This window comes from Protopterus annectens, chromosome 11.part0, assembly GCF_019279795.1.
Source record: "Protopterus annectens isolate FY-2018-M chromosome 11.part0, PAN1.0, whole genome shotgun sequence".
Taxonomy (NCBI): domain Eukaryota; kingdom Metazoa; phylum Chordata; order Ceratodontiformes; family Protopteridae; genus Protopterus; species Protopterus annectens.
In genome coordinates, this window is record NC_056745.1 from 266,082,175 (window position 1) to 266,106,463 (window position 24,289).

The window sequence follows — 24,289 nt, forward strand, 5'->3', positions numbered from 1 at the left end:
CCTATACTATTTCTGATTCATGAAGTATTTCTTTCTTTGATCATACCTCTAGTGCTGTGCATCACAGAATGTTCTATTTCTGTATGATAACAAATGCAAGTACTATATTTAATTCAATTTCACACTAAAATTTCATTTTTATTCTTTTCCCACAAATCCTCAGGAAGGTTACCCACAAAGAATTAACCAGCTTCCTCCAAGTCAGCATATTTATTCTGGGCTTCAATCATGGATTTAGGAAACAAAACAACAACAAAACCCGCCCCAAAAATTAATAAGGATATGTTAGACTTTTTTGATATGTGGGCACTGCTGTGTTTCTCAATTATTTAAAACCTCTGATACTGCTTACCACATAGCTATGATCAACAGGCTTTCCCAGAACAGATGTGATGTTTTCTGCTTTACATGTCTCTCTAGCCACATCTGCCATAGAAGAAATTTGGCAAAGTGGAATGATGTACACTCTGAACCCTACCACTTTAATACAATACCAGCTTTTCATAGGGGTCCATTTTGGATTGTCTGCTGTTTACAGCATTTGCTAATCAAATATCTTTACAACATGAGCCTCTCTGACTAATCCAGTATGTAGATAATTCTGTGCTTCCCTTTGTGGGGGAACCATCAGGTACACAAGACGAAGGTACACTCTAGATTTGTCTACTTTAAGCAGTGTCTAAAATACTCAGATTTAATCTCGAATACTTTCAAATCAATAATACTGTTTTTTTTTTACAAAAATGGATTTAGGAAACTGAAATTCTTGGCTAGGCTTATAAGATCCTCCAGGCCAATAGCCTAGTATTGTCCTATAAACATATGAACCTATAAATCCCTTTCTCTGTGCATCATCTCCAGTAAAGAAGAAATGACAGAATTAATTATACCAAGCAGATCCATTTATACAAGCGCCACTTGTATAAATGGATCTGCTTGGGGTAATTTATTCCAAGAAGGTGAAAGGCCGAGGTACTAGAAGCACGGATTATTAAAAATCTAACAGCAGATTGAACAGCCTGGCCTCATGGTAAGTTTTCATAGTTATATGTGGTTTGGTGATTCAAAATAGAGGCTATAAAAAGGAAATTAGCTGAGAAACTAAAATGTTAGAGCTTCAGTCTCCGCTGGAGGTAAGTACTAGAATTTTAGAAAGTCTATAATGATCCGTACAAGACATTAATTTGCAACCCACCAAATGCTATGTCATAGATTCAATAATAATTAAGAAATAACTGATAAAAGCCATCAAGAAGACAACATCTATTTTTTTTGACAAGAAAGCAATCCCCCCATATCCCCAAATGATGACTTTACCCCAAAGCTCTCTTATTTAAATATATTGAATCCATGAACCATGTGAAAAAGAAAAATACCTCTAAAAGTGAAAAAAGCCACGAGCTGCAATTTTGCAGCGAGTATGTTTAACATGAACTTTATGGAAACAGGATTGGGGAGTGAGTAATTGTCCACTTACCTGAAGACCACCAGTGTAACTTTCAGTTTAGGATGGTAAACTTTCATTGTAGCACTTTTTAATATTTACAAGTATGTCCAGAAACAAAACACCGGTATAATCATCCACATACATTTTAGCTATGCTTTGGGCTAAATGAATTTGTAAATGAAATAAGAACCAAACAGAGAAGATGCCATTTTCAAAGTGCTATGATGGCTAGCTTAAACAGAACAATTCAACAGTTATAAAATAAACACAAGTAGTATATATATGACTAACGAAAACTGCAAGATATAGTTATATTATCTGCTTGTCTTACTAAGTTTTTGTTGCATAGAACTTGAGTTGGAGATTAAGAATGATACTTTTAGTGCTGTTCTTACAAAATGAAGACTAAGAGATTCAAATATAAAATACATATAATCCAGTATAATCACTTTGTGAGATCCTTGTTTATTAAAGGGCAGCTCTATGCTCCAGTCAGTTTTACCCTCACGTGAAGATTTCTTTTCCCTTAACAGTATCAAATTAGTTTAGTCAAACATTAGCTATGCACTGATTGCCTCTTAACTCATCTCTTTTCTATCTTAGGCAGTAAACAATTCATTATATTTTTTGTAGCAATAATTTCAAATTCCTTTGTGCAGGAATTTTTCTCTGCCTACATGACTTATTTGACTCACTATTTCAAAGAAGATGCTAAAAAGCTGGTAAAAGCCTATCAGACCAGGTTTGAAAGTGTGCCTGTTTTTCATACTTGACTGAGCAGGTTATCCAGAGGAACAAGTTGACCACATACTGTGGGAGATGGTGGCATTTAATAGGGACACAAAGTACATTGTAAGAGAGAAGGACAAACTTAATCTTAATAGCATGGAAATTCACATTAGGTCACGTTGATGTTTAACAAATGACAAAATTATACTGCGATACATGGGAATTAGTACCTGCATGACGGATCAAGCTATAATGAAATATGTATATTTTCCAGTTTCTGAGTGGAGTTGTCCTTAAAATAAACTTTTATCAGCTGGACATAGCATAATCATCAGGTACTGTTACCTTTTGATGTTTCCTAAGACCACTGGAGCCTTCTCTTGATGCACCAAAATCTGTCCTTTCATAAGCCAGTTCATAATCACTCCCACTATCTTCAGTCTGTTGAGAAGATGCAGATGAATCTATAAAAAATCAACTATTCATTAATTCCTCCTTTGGTTCATTATCAAAATGTAAAAACAACTAAAATGGCTGGAACATGCTCAAAAATAAACCGTTGCTTAGTATTCCTCTTCTGTCAGTTTAAATTTTAACTGTATGTTGATAAAAAGTCCCTCATTGTACCTTTTCTTTTATCTTCTGTTTTAGACCAGTTTCATAAAGTGAAATGAACGATTTCAAGTCACTTATGCTTTGGAATAAGATCAGACAATTAAATTGCACTGATGCCGTCATGAATAACCTATTATTTTTCTTTGCATTTTTAATACAAGATTTCTTAACTTTCTCATTCTGAACTACAATTAAGTAAAATGTATAATGTCTTCATTCACCTAAACTTACAGTTCACAAAAATATGTTACTATAGGAAAGAGAAAAGTGATGCAATTTTACATCTGGACCTTGGTGTATATAATGATGGATTTATGTACTACTTACATGATTTGATCCTGAGTCTGAATGCTTCTATTAAAAAAAATTGCTTTCCTTTTCTACTGTTTTCTATGACTGGGGATAGCTTTCTAGTGTTTTCTGCATGTTTTGGACAAGCACGTGCCAATGCTTACATAGTACACTAGCATAAATGTACTTTTTGTGTGCACAGTACACTTGCTTAAATGCACTTGGACTCAGGAGTACACAGAGGTCCTAATGTTTATGTGAGGACACTTGCATGTTCCTGATTGTCCTGTAGTGAGAAAATACATATTTTTTAACATTTTGGGACTCTTTTATGTAGTTTTATTATGGTTGTCTCTGGGGAGTGGGGAGAATACATTTGTACTACATTTACATTTACATTTACGTTAGCATATATGAAAACACTCAATAGTTATTGAATATTCAAGCACGGTACATATGTACATATTTACATAAAGGGGACAGAATAATAGGCTAATGGGAGAGGACAGAGGCTTAAATTAAAAGAAGGAGAATAGAGAAAAAGACAAAAGTTAAAGATAAAGTAGAGAAAGTAAAGATAAGGAATATAATAAGGAAGTGAGAGAATTTAAAGAAGGTTTTATTGGATTTACAGTGGGCATGTTAACATACTATGAGAGATGGTTCTGTTAAATCAGTTTGCGTGTTTCCGCACAATAATGAATTTCCATTGCATACAATTTAATATTGATTTTATATGATTAATAGATCTAGCCATACAGAATTCTATTAGCAACACTGAACATGTCGCCAAACCCTCCTAAACAATTGTTTTTGCATCATAACTTTACTTCCCTTCCCCTGGTCTCTATATATACCAACTATGAGACTGCATACACTCAGAGAAAGGGGAAAAGCTATAAAACAAAGCAGAGTTTACCTTCTTCCTCTTCTGTGACTCTGGCAAAACTAAAGCACAGCTTGTATGACAAAGCCAGTTCCAATGTCCTAAATATTATCTTTTTCCTGTGATATTTTTTAAAATAATATAACACTACATATTTAGCTATAGTGTTAACACTCAATATGCAGTGGGATTTCTTAGATGTATCAGTATGCCTGCCTGCCTCCTGGTACATAGTTATTTACTGATTTGGGAGAATGTGAAGATATAGGCAGAAAATAAGTTGCCAGTGTTGAGTGCTGAGTGCATTAGTGAAAACAGAGTAGAGGGACAGAGGAAAATGAAAGTTAGAAAGAATTTTGGTTCAAACCAAGGTGTAAAAATTAATTGTGAAGAGCAATAATCTACCCATCTTTATGGCTTTGAGCTTCATTTCTGCTTCTCATCTTTCTATATGCATTGTGTTTGGTGCTGTATACCGTCACTGGCATTTAACACAGATGATTATGTTTGGATATCTGAACAAAACCAGGATGTTATGTGTTTGACAGCCATGGAAGTCAAGAAATTCAGTTTGAAAGTGAAGCTCTTGAAGTGAAATAAAATCCTGGTTTATCATTGGAAAAACCCACTTGTAATTCTTTGTAGTGCATGGAGCTTTACATGCTCCGTGCACTTAACAAAGTGTTGCCACAGTAAGTATTTTTCAGCTTAGAAAGCCATAACATTATACATGGATGGATAGTGACCACCAAAGAAGAGCATCAGGAAGATGGTAAATACTTCATTCAGACTTAAAAAAAAGTTCAGATGAAATGTTTTTTGGCTTCCTAGCACTTCTCTGTTGTAGCCACTAAGCAGCCACTAAGCACTGTTAATGTTTTAATTCATGATTAAGCTGTTAAGCACATTTCTGATGTAAGAACAGTGTTTAATTTTGGAGCATAATCACAGTGCTCCATGGACTACATGATAAGCTTCAACCTGATAAACGAATGTGTGCATTGTTTTAGCATGTTGTATATAGCATCAGGGAAAACAATGCAAACATGAAAGTCATAAAGGCCTTGAGATGAGCATATGAGAATACTGCCACAAAGGTATGAGTTGCACAACTCATGAAGACAAGCTGCAAAACAAATACATACCTAACTAGAAATAAATGGGGTTTCAATATGGCAACTATGGTAAAATACAAACAAAACCAATCTTTTTTTGTATTATTGTTTTAGCAAGAGAAGCCTACATATTTGGATGTATGAGACTTGGGGGAGGACATGTTCATAGTATGAGAGATGGGAAAAACTGAATGTTGCCATTCAAATTTTATTAAAAACAATGGCTTGCTTGTTATGCCAGATAACTTGTATACAGTTTCTTATGAAGAACAAGTTTGGATATGAATTGTATGACATTACAGTATGCAATAGTTTATGAATGACTAAAAAAGAATATAGTTTTACTGGTTTACCAAGAAAAACTTGCAGTCTGAAGGCTGAGTTCGGCTGTACGATTCCTGTAGGTTGACAGTCAGAATGTCAAATACCTGCATTACTGATCTGCGGTGGTGTAGCAGTAGCGTTGCTGCCTCACAGCAAGAAGTTCTCCCATTCGATTCTCAGCTGGAGTGCAGAAAGTGCCTTCTGTGTGGAGTCTGCATGTCCTCCCCGTGGTTGGGTGGGTGTTCGAAAGACATGCGTAAATGGGCGTGCCTTTGTTGAAGGTTGAACGTCGAGCTGACACCTCGGCGTTCGTCAAAATCTACTGCCAATCATTAGCGGACTGGAGTTCTGCTGTGGTGACCCCTAACCAGGAAAAGCCGAAAGACAACAACAACAACAACTGACTGTATACCTTGCCCCCATTCAAGACGCATGTTAGCGCTTGTTCCTGCGTCTGAAGCAGTGGGGACTTTTTGCATTGGCTGTTATGTTCCTAAATGTCAGTATCTTGCATGCCAGCCTTTGAGAAAAGGTTGTAGTGATATGTACACTCAACCTTTGGAATGTTGAGACTTTAATAGTAAACCAGTTTTACCATATTAATAACAATGGGTTGACATTTAAATAACTGCTGTACCAAGATAAGCATTCATTGGTTTACCTTTATTTTCATGGAGGTTCTCCTTTTCCATTCTCATTCATTTTAAGGATGCTATTCTAAATTTAGAATGTATCAACAGCTTGATGTTTTCTAATGCTCACAATGGTCATCTTACAAACTAGCCATAGGTGTACATGTGGTGTGTGTGTGTGTGTGTGTGTGTGTGTGTGTGTGTGTGTGTGTGTGTGTGTGTGTGTGTGTGTGTGTGTGTGCCTTCTGGCACAGGTTCTGGCTTCTCCACAATTCTGAATAGGATAAAGTAGTAACTTGAAAGTGAACAAATAATGTGAAAATATCTTTGATATAGCATTGTCCCCCACTGAAATGTCTTACTTGGAATATCTTTAATGAGCAATACCCTTCGTACAAAGCTGTAATTTGTGAGTGCTCCAGACTCAGTTGATCTGTAGTTATACAAGTATAGCATTTCTGGAAGTGTGAGCATTTAAATACTCAGTTACAAACATCTGATACATTACTTACCCTCTGCAGCTGTGAACACGCAAAGATAAGAAAATAAAGGAAAGCATTTTAACATCGCTCCGCAGTGGTCAACTCGAACGTGATTCTCTCCCGGTAACTGATGCCACACAGTGGCACTTTAACATCGCTCCGCAGTGGTCAACTCGAACGTGATTCTCTCCCGGTAACTGATGCCACACAGTGGCACAGACATGAGTTTCTGGTCACTGGATTGTAAAAGAATTATGTGTAGACGTGGATGGAAATGTTAAAAGCCAGGGAAACTTCACTGGAGAGAAAATGTATAATAGAATCCTTTTGTGTGAGCAGCAAAGAAAGATTAAAACATCCAACGTTGCTAGAGATTAAACAAGACATGGGCAAATTTGGAGAAAGGTGAAACTCTAAACTGGCTAGTAGATCTATTGCTTATATGGAAAAAAGAAATCTGATATAAAATCAAAAACAAAAGCATAGAGATGGCAAAATAAAGCAAAAACAAAAGCATAGAGATGGCAAAATAAAGCAAAAACAAAAGCATAGAGATGGCAAAATAAAGGTATGTGACTGAAAAATTTGGGACAACTAGTTCAAAATGGGGAATTAAAGGGATGGGAGGAATATAAAATCATTTACAGATCACCAGCAGTGTTCCAGAAGAACTTTGAAGAGCTGCATCAGGAATTAGGAAGAACAAACTGGAAGCAAAATCAAGAAGATGGATGCCCTCATTTAGTTAGGTGGACAAGTCATATGTAGAGAAGAAAGACAGGAAGGGATAAATGGATATCTAAGCTATACAGGGTTTTGCAGGGAGACGAAGATGACAGAAACATTGGTCTTAAGAGGACTTGGGAAGAAATGACTGGGAGCAACTTCTCATCACAGAACTGGACTGAAATTTAGTCATTACCTAGGAAAGTCCTGTGATCTATGAAGTTCAGAAATTTTGTTGGCAATATTTGAACAAATACTTTTACACTCCAAATGGACTCCAGAAGGCGTTCAGCACTGGGATTAATAACTGTTGGAGGTGCCAAGTTCAACAAAGGGGAGATGGGCTACATATATTTTAGGGATGTAACTGCTTAGGCAAATTTAGGATAGATTTGGAAAACTTATTACAGCAAGTAGCATGTCCAGAAAAGAATTTAGTAATGGGTCTGTTATTTTTGGGGTGGAATGCAAAGTACAAAAAGTCCCTAAACTGGTTAGATGAGTTGCTATTAGTGATAATGTTAGCAGCTATGAAAACCCCCACATTTAGAAGAAGATGAAAAAAGATTAGAGGGTATTTGATAAACTGAGATGAGTTCTAGGGGGATAAAGAACAGAAGACTGAGAGAAAGATGGAACCATAGTTAACCCAAATGGACAAAGATTACAGTTTTAGGGAAAGTAGGAGAGAATATAGATGTAAATCTGTCTTACACAGGTTTGTGAACCTTTAATGGGTGCTTAGCAAGAGGAGATTTAAGCAGTGAGACAACTCCAAAGCCTTTGAGACAATGTTCATTGGCAGTGATTATATTCACATTTGCTGTCTTAACTTTCTTTACTTTTCTTAAGATTTCTTTTACTGTTTTGTTTAGTAATGTTAAACTATCTATTTTTAAACTTTTGTTATCTGAGTAAAATATACTTCACAAATATTTTTCAGTCATGTGTTAAATCACTTGACCCACTATGAAGTTAATTGTCTTAAGCTTTGAAAATTAAATATATAAATGAAAAATTGTAATAAATGTTTTTTGGCTACCAGCATTGCATTATGTTGTATTAAGTTAGGTCAAAAGGATAAAGGTTAAAATGGGTTGGTGCCACTGGAGATAAATGTGAATAAAAGGCATCATACATGAGGATTGCCTTAATTATGACTGGTTCAGTGTTTCCTTTATTTGTAAAAAACAGTTTTTGAATAAAAAAATCAACTCTTGCACAATATGTGGCAAGACTGTCTATACGTATGTTCTGCAAAATCATGCGCTCTGCTATACTTTCATTGATTGAACAAATTTGTTTCTTTTAGTTGTGTTTTATATACCTATGATTATGCTTATTTGCTACATGTTGCTATTGTGTCTTTTTGTACAAATAAATAGTGTATTTGTTTTTCTTTTTTCTTTTTGCCTAAGTTGTATATGCTTTGTCTATTTATCTAGAAATACTACAGAGGAATTTATTGAAAACAAGTCTTCCCAGCTGGACACACCGACAATAAACACAAGTAAAACAAAATAAAACAGAATAAAATAAATCAATTAAGTAAATACTTAAGGCAATTATTATTGCCTTGTTTGTGTGCCAGGAATATGTCTCTGCAATGAGAAGTACACAGGAAAATAAGACTACCGGATGGACAAGACACTGACAAAGAATGATGTGTTGTGGCTGTTTAGATGACTGCTACAGTTACATCACACAGGGTGTATCAGAAAAACAGACAGTTAGGATAACAATGCACAGTAAATGGAGGAGGGAGTAAAGGTAGAATCCTCTACTGCTCTCTAAGGGGTCCACTATGAGTAATCCTTTTTTATTTCCTATACATCTGATTAATCACTGCCAAAACATGTAAATACACAAAATAATTGTGCATTAAAGCAGTAAAGCTCACAAAATTGTATAACGTATATAAACATTTTTGTACGAGGCAAGGACTCCTGCACCTCCTTTTGTGTAGGAAAGCACCCATACATCCGCTCTCTTTGTGTGTGTGTGTGTGTGTGTGTGTGTGTGTATGTGTGTGTGTGTGTGTGTGTGTGTGTGTGTGTGTACTCCACGGTCACATAAATCCAAAGAAAAGGGAAGAAGTACACATCAAAATCAAACTCACCTTATCTCTCTTCTCTAAGTTCTATGAACCGAAGGTGAAAGCTTAGCATCTGCAACACTTCAATTCTGTCATACTGAAATTATCTTCCTACACTGTTGTTCTGAGACTTGGCTACATGCCATGCGACAAACTGTAGATTTCAGATATTAGAGCGATCCCCACAGGAAAGGGGACATTTAATTTTGACAGATTTTAAAGGATCCCCGTAATATATAGTTAACCAAGCTAAAGTATATCATGCCACACCTTGTCCCATATGCAGGCTCAGTTATTGGCATCTGGTGTTCCCTGTCTCCCTGATCAACCATCCTTGACATTATATGTGCTAACTCCCTTATACAAATAATTAGCCAACCTATTAGTGGTAGTGGTCCAAATACCCTTGATCTTGACCTCACAAATGTTGCTACCTCTTGTATACTCATTCCTTGTTAGATCAGAGCATAAATAAGTGACCTTCTCCTTTAATAATGGTGTACTTCCCCTTCTAATATTTTTGTGTTTAAGGATTTTCACAAAAATAAGCTGTCTTCAATTATGTAATGGTGTAAATAAATTTAATTGTAGTCATCCTCTGATGATTCCTGTTGCTAAAACTGCCATCTATGCCTCTGACTTATATGCCCCCTTAAGTTGCATCGATAAGGCAGTCCCTATCCAGACCAAATATAATGAGAAGTTTAAAAGCAAGCCCCTGTGGTAGAATATCCATGTAAATAAACTATATAACAAGATAAAAATTTACTTAAGCTAATAAGAGGTTTCATTCTACCTACACACACAAGAAAACTAGCAAAAAGCATAACAGTACCATTAGGAAGCTCAATGCTGAATATGATCTTAAATCCTCACTGAAACCACAAATCGCTACCCATATTGCATTAACTACATCAGGAAGTTAAAACCAGCACCCAGCAATTGACAGAGCTTGTCCTACCTCCTGAAATTACCATGGAATAAGTCCTTTCAGCTATCTCAATAGCTAAGAACAGCTCATCTATGGGTAGTCATAACATACTAGCTTAAATCCAAAAAGTGTCGGAAGCAAGAGGTTCACACCATAAAAAACGGTTTATTCCACAAACCCGCAAACAAATTCTACAGATAATCCATTTTATCACAAATACTTAGCGACTTCATCAGATAGATAAAAAAAAAAAATGACGCTATTATTCAAAAACTTGCAACAAACCATGTGACTGAGTCCGCCAACATTTTTAAAGAAACATTAACCATTTTATACAAAATTGCTTAAAACACAATATCCACACCTTAAAAACATCACCTTCTTAAACATTAAATAAATACAAACAACTAAAAACATTTAAAAGGCATCATCTAAAATTTGCTAAGTCTTAAGAAACAGGAGATGGAAATTGTACCATTAATGCCTGGTGCACAACCTGCATTTAATCTTAGTTGTCAGGCCAGTTCCTTTTTTCTCCACTATTAAACCGCATGGACCCCCTTGACACTTTCACTATGCTGTTCAGCTATAACAAATTTAAAAACATGGTCATGATAAATATTAATATGTTTAGTCAGAGCATTTTTTTCATTATGGTGTTTTATATTATTCAAATGTTTGTAAACTCTGTCTTATAAAAAAACCTTTCTGTTTTTCCTACATAGAAGCATGGACAGCTATGGCATATTGCAATATAAACTACCCGTTCTGTTAAGCAGTTGAATCTACCTGGGATATAAACCCTTCTCCCATTAATAATAAAGCTTCCACCAATAGCAATATGTTTGCAAATTTTACAATTATGACATTTAAACATGCCCTTTGTTTGTATAGAGGTAAGCATTTTAATACTTTGGTCTAAAAAGGATTTTAACAAGGTACCTTTTCTAAAAACTATACTTGGTCATTCTCCCAACTTTTTGTTACCCCCATCATATTAATTTAATACAGCCCAGTTCTTGTTAATTGTAGCTGTTATAGCACTGCTATCATTAGAAAAAGAAGTAATCAGACTGGTGGCATGTGTTGACTTCACAGGTATAACCGTGCCCATACTGGAATCATGGAACACTTTCTCACCCTGGTTATCCTCAAAAAGAATGGGGTCAAAATGCAAGGTTCTTTTCTGTATCACTTCCTGTAATATATTATCAACAAACCCCCCAGGGTAACCTCATCTCAAGAACATATCCTTGATGTTGTTAAATTCGGACAAAAATTATTCAAACAAGGTAAGCATTCTTGCTGAGCATACAAATTTCCCTTCACCACTGCTTTCTTTTGGCAAAAAGGATGTACTCTAAAGTAATGAAGAAACTTGTCTGAGTAAGTAGCCTTTCTAAAAATGACTGAGGTATAAAGACATTTTTTGTAGTCTTTAACTAATAAAATTTCAAGATAATGAATACAATTTGTTTCTATTTCATATGTAAATTGCAAAAAAGTCTGTTGTGCTATTCAAATATTGAATAAATTCTGTTACCTCAGTCTGTTTTTTTTCTAGACTGAACACAAATCATCAAGATACCTTGTATACAAATGCCAGTAGTCCTTATATTTACTATTAAGTACAAAGCTTTTTTTCCGGTGGTGGTGCTGTGGTAGAGTTGTCACCTCACAGTAAGACGTCCTGTTCGATTCTCAGCTAAAGCGTCTTCTGTGTGGAGACATACGTGAATGGGCGTACCTTCGTTGAAGGTTGTGCGTCAAGGCTGGCAACTCGGCATGTAAAAATCTACTGCCAATCATTAGTGGACCGGAGTTCCACTGTGGCGACCCCTAACTGGGAAAAGCCGAAAGACACAACAACAACAACATAATGACATTTGCATATAGAGAACTACAGGCTGATCCCATGGCCATACCCTTTTTCTGCAAAAAATATTGGTGGTCGAAAAAAAATATATATTATTATAAAATTATTACTCAAAACAGTTAAAAGCTCAACATAAAGATTCACCCTGTCCTATTCACATCTGTTTCAGTGTGTAAGAACTGTCTTTCACATCTATTGTCACATAAATAGTTGTCACATTACATTTCAATTCATTACATTTTTTTAAGAAAATCCCATGAGTTCCTACTTAAATGAGAATTTTTTTTTCAAAAAAGTGAAAATCAAGAAATTTTGCCAACTTGGATGTCATCAACAATAGGCCACATGAGGGGGGTCAGCAATATCCTCATGTATTTTTGGCAAAACAAAAATAGTAGGGACCATGGGATTTTCAAGATGTAGAAATTTGTATTCATCTGCAGATATTTATTCTTGCATAAGCATATCATGCAACATTGTATTAATCCTGACAAATGCAAGATTCATTTCCCTTCTTGAGACCTGCTCATATGTGTCCTCAAACAGTAAGGCATGCATTTTTTCTATGTACATGTACATTATTCACATTCATCTGGTTTAACAGTTGAAGATCAGCATCAGAAATATTAGAACCACTTGCATGTTTAAATCCATAAGCTTGATTACACAAGCATGTCATATCCAAGTCACAGATTCTTTTAAATAACAAAAAGGCAGGGTGCAAGGGCGGGTTGTAAACACTTGATAATCTCAACCCAGACTCAGCACCTTCATTGCCATCAAATAATAACTTAAAATTCAGTTTCCTAATATAAAAGCTAAGAGTCATTAGTGTATCAACCAAGTTGGCCCTCTTAGCTATAGCATCAGCACCCAGCCTTTTCTGAGCCCCCTTTGGACTCTGTTTTTTTATGACATGGTCAGAACGCCTAAAAGGGAAGCAGTAAAGTCAGAGGAAACAGTGGTACAATCAAGCCCTACAGATGCACCAATCACCTGGAGAATGGCAGGGCAACGGCTCATGGAGGAAGGGGTGGAGACAGTAATTTTGGATAATGACATTCTTGCTGAACCAACATTGTGTGACATCATCTTGAACAATTCAGCTGACTTTAAAATATTTAACTTTAGTTCTTATGTTTCCTCCAAGGCAAATTTTGAAAGAAAAATCACCAAGGACTCAAAAGACAATCACAAGGCCTTTTTTAGTTATGTTAGAAACCTGGGAGGAAACTCCCAGATATGCTCAGAACTAGTTCAAAATGATGTAAAGATCACTGAACCTACAGACATTGCCAACATACTGGCTGACAGGTTCAGTGCAAATCCCCCCCTCCCCCTCCCCAAAAGGAGAAATATCTATACCAGAGGATTGTAGCCTCCCAAACATCTCAAATGCTCAGGTGAGAACAGCTCTCTCCAAGGTGAAAAACACAGCATCCATGGGACCTGATGGTGTCCCGGGCTGTGTGCTCCACGAACTCATTGAGGAATTAAACCCGCAATTAGGGCAGCTGCTTAATCTTAGCCTCACCTCAGGATACGTACCCAAGGAGTGGCGTACGGCAACTGTGGTCCCACTACATAAAGGCGGTGCCTCCACCGACCCTGGAAACTACTGTCCCATCAGCTTGACAAGCCTGGTCTGCAAAGCTATGGAGAGGATGATAATGGAACTCATAAATAAAGACATAGGGGACCTGCAGACATTGGATCAAACCCAATTTGGCTTTGTCAAGGGCAGATCATGCCTCTTAAACTTGGTTGACTTTTTCAAAACAGTCACCAAGGCCATTGATGAGGGCAAGGCAGTCCACACAGCCTACCTTGACCTGGCAAAGGCATTCGACACAATACCCCACTCGGGCATCATAGAAAAACTCACCAGCTTAAATGTAAACCCATATGTCACAAGATGGGTTGCAAACTGGCTAAGTGACAGAACCCACAGGGTCAGAGTTGCTGGCGCCATGTCTGATTCCAAACCTGTCACAAGCGGTGTCCCACAGGGCTCGGTCCTGGGCCCACTCTTGTTCGGCATCTACTTTTCAGAAGTACAGGCAAGCACAGGAGGATTATGGCTGACAAAGTTTGCAAATGACTGCAAACTGGGCACCATAGTTGAAAACACATCAGACACAGATATCCTTCAGAAGGGTCTCATAGAAATGGATAACTGGTGCCAAAGCCATGGCCTAAAGTTAAACGCTAAAAAATGCATAGTCATACCCTTCGGGAAAAACAAGGTTACCCCCAGCTACCATATAGGTGGCAATCCACTAAGCACAGAAGAGGTTATCAGGGATCTGGGGACCCAGGTTGACAGTAACCTTTCATTTGACACCCACGTTGCCAAAGTAGTTAGGAAGACCTTCTACATTGCCCACCTGATCATGAAGGGATTCACATCTAGGTCAAGGGAGGTCATCATTCCCCTGTACTCATCACTCATCAGACCGATGATTGAGTATAACGCCCCATTTGGAATGTATCTGACCCGACACCTGCAGCAATTGGAAAGGCCCCAAAAGTTCCTCACCAAAAGGATAAAGGGTCTCAAAAATATGTCCTATGCTGCCCGACTGAAGGAGCTCCAGCTCTACTCAGTCGCCACATGCTCAGAGGTGACCTGTGCCTGACATACAAGGCCATGTCCAACCCGGAATTAATGAACATGCTTCACCTCAAAAAACCTAAATCCATCCGATCTACAAGAGCACGAGACTTGAACCTTGACACGGTCATAAATAGGACGTGCTGGAGGGACAGATTCATCACCCAGAGACTCCCTATGCTGTGGAACAAAATCCCGGTACATGTGAGGCAGAGCACATCGCTGGCTTTGTTCAAGAGAAATCTTGACCAATGGATGGGAGATCGCAGGTATACCCCAGGGATCACCTCAGTGTCACTGCTTGACAGAGGCACAGCTAAATAATGGGCATAGTATCCTTCAAACTAAAGGGGTGGCGAAAGTCACAAAACTCTGGGCTAGGCTTATAAATGCCCTAGGGCAGATAGCCTAGTATGAACCTATGAACCTATGAAGTTAATCAAAATATGCTGACATTTTCTCAATAGGTGTCACTTTTGTTCTAAGAGGGCCAACTTGGTTGATATACTAATATGTCTGGTTTATTAAGAGATAACCAAGCATGGAGTTCTGGTATTTTGTTTCTGATACTTTGGAGATTGATTGCTGTGAAATTTAGTGATTTATATAAGTTAGGGAAGTTGGCACTCAAAGGGTTGGATTTGGGTAGATATCTCTACATAGGGATATGTTAGATTGCTTGTAAAGGTAAGCAAAGGATAGGAGGTGAATTTTTGAGTAGCTAGGGATATATATATTGTTGTAGAGGCTTTTTTGGAGGGGAAGTAGTTTTAGTTTGGTATGTAGAAGTATGTTGTGCGCATACAGGCTGGGGAATATATCTGAGTAGCTAGGTAGCAAGGTAGAGATGAGGAATGTATAGCAGTTATGTATGTGATTTTTTGAGGAGTGACAGTTATGTGTAATGATGTTATTTGAGATAAGAGACAGAGAAATAGGGTGAGGGGGGCAAAGTAGAGAGATTATTATATGGATAAAGGACATAGGGGATAAGGTGAAAAGCTATTATGAGATATGATGTTGTTGTTGTTGTTGTTTGTCTTTCATCTTTTCCCGGTTAAGGGTTGCCACAGCGGAACTGGTACAGGAGAATGTTAGGGATATGTGAGAGTACTGTAACACAGAAAATAGCAGAGAAGTCTGTTAAATGCAAGAAAGCCATTATGGTTTAATGCAAAGGAGTAGGGTAGGTAGGAAATAAAGAAGAGAGATAGTTTACAGGTACCAGGACAGTAAGGCACTAGACTGAACTGAGGAATGGCAGTCATGAATAGTATAATTGAAGAAATGTCTATTCTATCTTAAAAATATAGATACGTGACCAGGGATGTTAGTATGGGAGGGAGATCAGATGCTAAAGGCAAGAGAGAAAAGGGGGTTAACCTTGAGCAGTGGTGATGTACAAGGTGCTGTATAATTAACGCAAGGAAAAATAAATAAAACAGACAAAAAGTCAATGTATATAAGTCCATTTGTACATACAATGAATGGGAGGATAAAAAGTCACGGTATGCAGTATGGACTCTCGGACGTAATTGGTTAGTGGTCCCCTCTGGAGTGTTGATAAGACTTCAGTAGTTAGTATTTCCACAGACTTTCTTTTTGTTTTGATCGAACGAGAATTTAGGGTTGAGTGGGTTGCAATGAATGGGAGGATAAAAAGTCCCGGTATGTAGTATGGACTTTTAGCTGCAGTTGGTCAGTGGTCCCTCTGGAGTGTTTATAGGACTTCAGTAGTTAGTATTTCCAAAGTCTTTCTTTTTGTATTGGCCGAATGAGAATTCAGGGTTGAATGTGCTGCTTAGTTTAACAAAATCAGAAATACAGCAAGCATATTTAACTATGGAGATCATACATCACCGAATGGGTGTAAATGTTGATTTAGTAGGTTCAGGAAAATAGAGATGAAATATATTTCACTTTCATCTAGAAGAAGGTTTAGGAGTGTAGACTACTTACATCTTTTACGGGTTCAATGAATACGTCTTTGCTGAAGTTATTGAGGTTTCTTGTACTATTCATGTATGTGTTTTTGGTTATTTTATGGAAGTTTCTAATGATGACAGGATGATGATCACTAAGAAATTTTGTGAGAATGTCAGCTTTTGTGATTTTTGATGGATGGGAACCGAGTATACAGTCTAACAGGTTTTCTTTTCTAGTATGTTTGTCAAGTTTGGTGGGGGTTTTGATGACTTGTGTTAGGCAATGGTGGTTGGTGAGATGTGGGTCCTTGGGAAGGCCATTTAACATAGAGGTCACCTAATAATAGGAGTTTGCATTTAATGGTGTTAGTTGCCCAAAAGAAAATATGCCCTATGAGTCTGGGATTTTCCTTACTAGGGGGACAGCAGGCTGCTATGAGGCATATAATTTTGAAAGAGTTAATTTTAAACTTACAGATGTGGATCTCTGCTGGATCAAATTTAAGTGTTATCTGGGAAGCTATGGAAATATACAAGATATTTTGCTGAAGTACTGCTACCCCCAGCCCTTTTGTTTTCACAATCCCTTCTAAGTAGGTTCTAACCCAGAAGTATATTTTATGTGTGGCTTAAGTCAAGTCTTTGTTAAGTATTAGTACACTTTGCTTACATATTTATGTCCAGGCAGGAAGTTAAGTTGTTTTAGTACAGATTTCTTACATTCCAGTTGTAAATGGTTAGGCCTCTGTGATTTTATTAGTTGATTTGATTGGGTAGAGAGTTACTATATGTGTTTGCTGGTTTGTTTCCTTCTGTTTTTAAGTTGGTGGATTGTAATTTGAAAGAATATTTCCATAAGATAGGAGGCATGATATTTGCTGATTACTATATAGGATCTTGTTTAGTTTGTAGTTATATTTTGTTTTTCTTTGTCTTCTGTGAGGACGTGAATGAGGACGTGGATCTTTTTGAGAAGTAAATAGTCGAGGCTGCATATGGATGGGTAAATAGGGTGGTTATAGTACCATCTAAATTTTGGTGAGTAGCTTGGTGTAGAGCTTGAGGGGACATTGAGTGTTTTAGAAATTGTGCATGTGGTTGCCTAGGACAGGAGTAATAGCAATGGAGGTATGAGTGCTGAGCATTACATAATTAAGTAGTGCACAGAAAAGTGGGAGTGGGGTTTAGGATGAACTTTTTATGTAATTATTACTTGTTTTTACAGTTATATTTGATTTACTTGGAGTGCTAATAGTTTAGTATTAGGAATGAGAGATGTGAAACTGTGAGGAGATTGTTTATAGGTAAGTCCTAGGCTTGCTGTTATTTGGGGCCATTTTAAACCTAGCCAGTTTTACTCAAAGGTGAGAACCAAACTCTGTACCTGGTGTCTCTGAGGTAGACATCTTAACCATTATACCAACCATAACGGTTACACAGCTGTTATTCAGTTATATGAACATGGAGTGATTTTTTGGGTAGAGGTGGCTAGACACTGATTTGTACCAGCTGATTATTGGATTGGTGGAGATTTTTTATAGTACAGCTTTGGATTTGCTTGCTGTGTTTTATGCTATGACTGGTTAGATCTTTGCACAAATTTGAGGTTATTGGAGACAGGTGGGAATGGTGGTATTGTGAAGAGTGGGGATAACAAGCCCTGATTAGTCTACCAGAAGCAATCAGCACTGGGAAATTCCTGGCCCTACTGATCCAGTTGGGGGGTGGTTAAGTACTTCAGGACTGGCTGACATACTATATTAAAGTGAAGCAGGTAGGTAACTTTTGTAAAAACTAACAGATTCCCATACCTTGATAGTACAGCACAGAGCTCTGCCTATAAATTAATAGTAGTAGCCTTAGCTGAGGGTTCACCACAAAAAGAGCTGCTTAGGTTCAGCTTGAGCCTTCAAATTATTTTAGTTGGGAGGATTGTTGTATCTACGTTGAAAACATGCTTTATTAAATGGTTAGTAATACTATTGTGCATTTTCAGAGACAGTAGCATGGATAAACTAGTGTACAGGGTGAGGGAGTACACATTTTACAAGTACAATAATTTCAAGATGCTGATTAAACACAAAGACAGGATTCTTAGAAGAATATACAAAGCTTACAGAAAGAAAACTGCATCTCTCTACTCGTGTTGCCACTATTGGTTGCTGCTCTGCAGGGTTTAACCCTATTTTCGAAGGTCATGGGAAACCAGGGCTCATGTATAAGACTGTTTAGCAAGAGCACAGATTCCTATAACATACATAAGGAAGGGAACAAAAATAACAGCGTATTAGGCACCATTCTAGTTGTTTTTAAACCTTCGTTTACTCTTTTGTAATATGTGTAAGGCAGCTGTGTGTTTGCAAAGGGCAAGCAAAAAACAAGTCTATGTAAAACCATTTTCAGGATTGTTTCGAACACAGGAATGATTGCAATGTGTAACATAATTTTAAAATCAATTTGAAACTAGCCTTGTAACATCAATTAAAAATCAGTCTTTAAATACATTTAATAAAATCAAGAGACCCTGAATATGATGGTTAACTAACAGAAGTTAGGTTTATAAAGTGCATAAACCCTGAATGAATTGGTACGAACAGCATTAGCCAAGCCAATAACACTCAGACAAGGGATCACAATACAGAGATCCAGCAGAATGAGCTACTATTAGCTCATCAGGGAAATGGCACCAATTTTAAACATGCATGCATGGAAAAATATGACGTTTATGCACTAGCCATTAGCACACAATTATTCTGTTTCTGAGATTTTGCATACTTTGTTGGGGGTATCACTTTTAGGGTATTATTTAGACATGATGAATGTAATCTCTTTAGTGGTTTGAGGTGCACGAGGTTGCAATGTAAATCTCAGTATGGTAGCAGGACTGCCAAGTCAACAGTTGATTTGCAACACTGCCTGGTTGTATGTAGCTTTGTAATGCCAACAGATTAGTATAATAATGCTTAGTTTTGTTGTGTGCCAGACTGCTACACCACTGTGAGTGTAACACTTACTTTTGGTTAGCTATAGTAATGTACTTCCAACAGCATACAGGTTCTGCATATTTACAAAACTACAGTTTAAGAACAGTTTAAACATTCCAGTCACCAGGAGGCAGATCCAGTTATTGAGTAGCTCAGCATATATGCATCTCATTTTACATATGTTTGCAACATACATGAACTATATTAGATTTTACAGCAGTGAAGGTTTTGTAATTCATTTGCTTAGATAACACAGCACGCTTCTGTTCAGAGACACAGCAGTGAAATGTAGTGCATTTCTAGCATCATTTCAATATACTGATATTGCTAACATGCATATATTCCTCAAAATCCACTAGCCTTATTTAAATAATTTAGACAATACAGAAAGCTTCTGCTTAGAGACAGCATAATGAAATGTAATGAATTTCAGCCATCAATTCATCGCTATGCCACTGACATAGCATATATTCCTTAGAATCCACTAGACTTATCTACCTAAGATACCATCACCACCTGTACCTTCAATTAAGTAACATTGCTTAAGTAATATAATGAATCTGCAATTTCAACAAAGGCATTGGCACTTTCCCTACCCTGTGTAGCTTGGTTCTTTCAATGGAAGAAATGATTAACACTGATGGGAATAGGGCTAGTGGGAGTGATATATTCAGACTATTAGTATCAGCCCTCTGTCTTTGCTGATTACACCCTTTGGTTGAACTACCAGAAACAATCAGTGCCTGGGGAGTCTTTGGGACTACCAGTCCAGTTGGGGGGGTGTGGGTAAGCACTTCAGGACTGGCTGAGATAGTAACAAGGTGAAGCAGATAGCTATCTTTTATAAAAATGAACAAATTCTCTTACCTTGCTTAGTACAGTGCAGACCCCTTGACTATAGGCCTTAACTGAGGGCACAACCATAAAGGGATCTGTTTAAGATTCAGCTCATGGCCTTCAAGCAATTTAATTGAGAATATCTAGGTGGATCTACTTTGAAAATTAGCTCTATCAAATTGGTAGTGATGGTACTGAGCATTAGTAGAGATAGACGTGGGGAGAAATGAGCTTACAGGTTGAGGAAATGCAAACTTTACAAATACAACAATTTGAAGATGCTGAGTAAAAGTAAACCTAAAGAAGGTATGTTTAAAAGAATATACAAAGCTTGCAGAAATAAAAACTACAGCTGTACACTTGTGTTCCCACTACTGGTTGCTGCATCACAGGATTTAGCCCTATTTTAGGTCATCCCAGGAAACTGATGTTCCTTTGTGAGATGTTTTAGCAAAGGTACAGTTGCACAGAGTATCACAGTTCAGTTTGGAGAAGGAGATGAGTACACGACTGGGGTCTGTTAGGTGCCAGGAAATATATTACTGAGCATTTGTGTGTAGCGGATTATGATCTTATAATGTCATTTTATTATGCATTGGATCAAGACATGAATAGTAATATTGAAAATCATGGAATATATAGGCCTTGAAAAAATTAGAAGGGAGTGACTTCTGTCCTCTAGGGAATACTGACATTAACTTTAAGCATGTGGAAGCTGGGTACTGAGACCATTGAGCAACAAAATGGTAAACACTGGAGTAACATTTTTGCAGGATGCCCACAATTTACAAACCTTGACTGGTTTCACTGTGCTATTTTCCCACAAAATTTCCCCAGTATTTGTGAGAGATCTTGAGGTCTTGACTGAGCTCAAAATCTAGATTTCTTTGGTATCCAACAAATTTAAGAATGGCCCACACAAGCTTTTTTTTTCAGCTGACAAATAGTATATATTGGACACACTGAAGTGATATAGTGAATGTATTTTGAGAGATATTAGCTGTAGAAGGCATGTAGTTATTATTTCTCTACACATACAGCTGATATGACTCATGCTGAAATAATGTATACAGTTACAGACACCAAATCTCTTACAGGGCATTGAAAAAGTAGAGCTGCCCACACAAGCTTGTTGTAATGGTGCACCTACCACAGAACAAGATGTATGGATTACAATGAATAGAACATAATGCACTTACGGAACATATGCACTCACAGAAAGATATAAAGGAGGGGAGGAGATGACAAAATCAGAAAAATACATCAAAAGAATCAGAGAACTGAAGAAGGAAGCACCACTTACAAGAGCAGCTAAAAGAAGAAAAAGGACGAGTTTCAGGAATAATGAATGTTGTAAGAAATATATTTCCACAGAGAGGGTTGCCAGTGCATCGGACAGATTCCTGAAGAAATCACAGATTTATCAGTGTACACTTCAAGAAGAAGATGATTATAGCAAGATTAATAAAAACAGCTTACTGGTTATATCAACAGAATATTCATCTTAACTAGTATGTGAGAAGGTGGCCAGACTGGTTAGATAAATGGCCCTTAGCTTAAATGAGAAGACATGTCTCTGGATTCTGCATTTATGCTTTTGTATTCAATTCATATTTTCAGTTTCCTGTTTACCCAGATGAATATTGCAGACAATAAGAATAAAGAGTCAGATAATACATATTCAGTCTTTTTAAGCTTTTGTGTAAGTCCCCACTGTATAACATTTGTACAAGTCCCCACTGTATAACATTTGTACAAGTCCCCACTGTATAACATTTGTGCAAGTCCCCACTGTATAACATTTGTACAAGTCCCCACTGTATAACATTTGTGCAAATCCCCACTGTATAACATTTGTGCAAGTCCCCACTGTATAACATTTGTGCAAATCCCCACTGTATAACATTTGTGCAAGTCCCCACTGTATAACATTTGTACAAGTCCCCACTGTATAACATTTGTGCAAGTCCCCACTGTATAACATTTGTACAAGTCCCCACTGTATAACATTTGTACAAGTCCCCACTGTATAACATTTGTGCAAGTCCCCACTGTATAACATTTGTACAAGTCCCCATTGTATAACATTTGTGCAAGTCCCCACTGTATAACATTTGTACAAGTCCCCACTGTATAACATTTGTGCAAGTCCCCACTGTATAACATTTGTGCAAGTCCTCACTGTATAACATTTGTGCAAATCCCCACTGTATAATATTTGTACAAGTCCCCACTGTATAACATTTGTACAAGTCCCCACTGTATAACATTTGTGCAAGTCTCCACTGTTTAACATTTGTCCAAGTCCCCACTGTATAACATTTGCGCAAGTCCCCACTGTATAACATTTGTGCAAGTCCCCACTGTGTAACATTTGTGCAAGTCCCCACTGTATAACATTTGTGCAAGTCCCCACTGTATAACATTTGTACAAGTCCCCACTGTATAACATTTGTGCAAGTCCTCACTGTATAACATTTGTACAAGTCCCCACTGTATAACATTTGTGTAAGTCCCCACTGTATAACATTTGTGCAAGTCCCCACTGTATAACATTTGTACAAGTCCCCACTGTTTAACATTTGTACAAGTCCCCACTGTATAACATTTGTTGAAGGTAAAAAAGCAACAATAAAATTCAACCGTAAAGATGGCCATAACCATCTTTTATAGTACATAAATGAAACATTAACTACTGTGTTTTGTTTACTACTGTTTTTTAATATTTCATATAAAAGGTTCCTAAAAATATAATACAGGGCACACATGCACACACAAATACACACAGAAAATCACCAAAAGGAAAGTATAGCAAGAGCTTACCTTCACTGGAAGTCATATTGAAAATAAGCTACAGTGTTCTGAGATGACACAGCTGAAGAATGTAAGTTTCAGTTTTCCTTTTCTAGTTCTATTGTGGCATCATGTGATTTCTGAAAAATATACAAGTTCACGCCTCAGCTAACACCGGAGGAACTGTGTATTTATGACTGCACATTCCCTTGTCATTTAAAACCGAAAACATAATGCTTGTTTCCATGAAAAGAAAAAAAGGGCAGGCTTAAGACCACATGAGGGAGACAGCAAGGAGCTTGCATCCTAACAATTCAGATCGGAAGACTCTCATTCTCATACATTTATGTGGATCGTGTTTAAATAAAAAATGTAGATCGCTTACAAAATAATGGAATATTATTCCACCATCTAGTTGCTCTAATTGTAAAGCATTTTTGTTTAACCTTGCTATTAAAATTGTCCACTCTGTCAGGGAAAGATAGTTTCTGGTATAACAGCTGTTATATTTAAACATGATCACTACTAAACTACGTCTTCACTATTTAGGCATTTAAAGTTTTAATTAGATGTCCTGTAAATCTTCTGCTGTCCATTATAAGTAACTGCAGCTCAGCTAATCTCTGCTTACATGGAAGTCCTTGCACAAACCTTATTATTTTTTTTTTTTTGTATAATACTTTTGTAATTACTCCAGCTTAGTAATCTGCTTCATTTTATAAGAACAGAATAAATCTGGTTTCTTAAATGAGGTCTAATTAGAGATGGCCCAAAGGTGCAGAGGCAGTACAACTGTCTGCTCTGCTGGAACCCCAAGATTGGAAATGGACTTAGGCTGCCGATAGAGCTGGAAGGTGGGCTAGGATGAAGGAGCCGATGGCCAGCTCTTCTATCCCATAGGAGGGGGGAGGGAAAACCCCGATGTCTGGATGACCGCTGGTGGAGAACAACAGACCCACAGGACTTCTTAGGTTTAGTATAACAAAT

General features: G+C 37.3%; 1 protein-coding gene across 1 annotated transcript in view; it reads right to left on the bottom strand.

Moving 5' to 3' along the window:
* Positions 1–23,432, bottom strand: part of LOC122815322 (protein mono-ADP-ribosyltransferase PARP12-like) — a 289,865-nt gene extending 266,433 nt beyond the window's left edge. The window contains exons 1-2 of the mRNA XM_044087735.1: positions 23,333–23,432; positions 2,522–2,640 (exon numbers count right to left, since the gene is read on the bottom strand). Of these exons, the coding sequence (XP_043943670.1) occupies positions 2,522–2,640; positions 23,333–23,348 (135 nt within the window). The 5' untranslated portion in view covers positions 23,349–23,432. The remainder of the gene's footprint in view (positions 1–2,521; positions 2,641–23,332) is intronic.
* Positions 23,433–24,289: the final 857 nt, after the last annotated feature.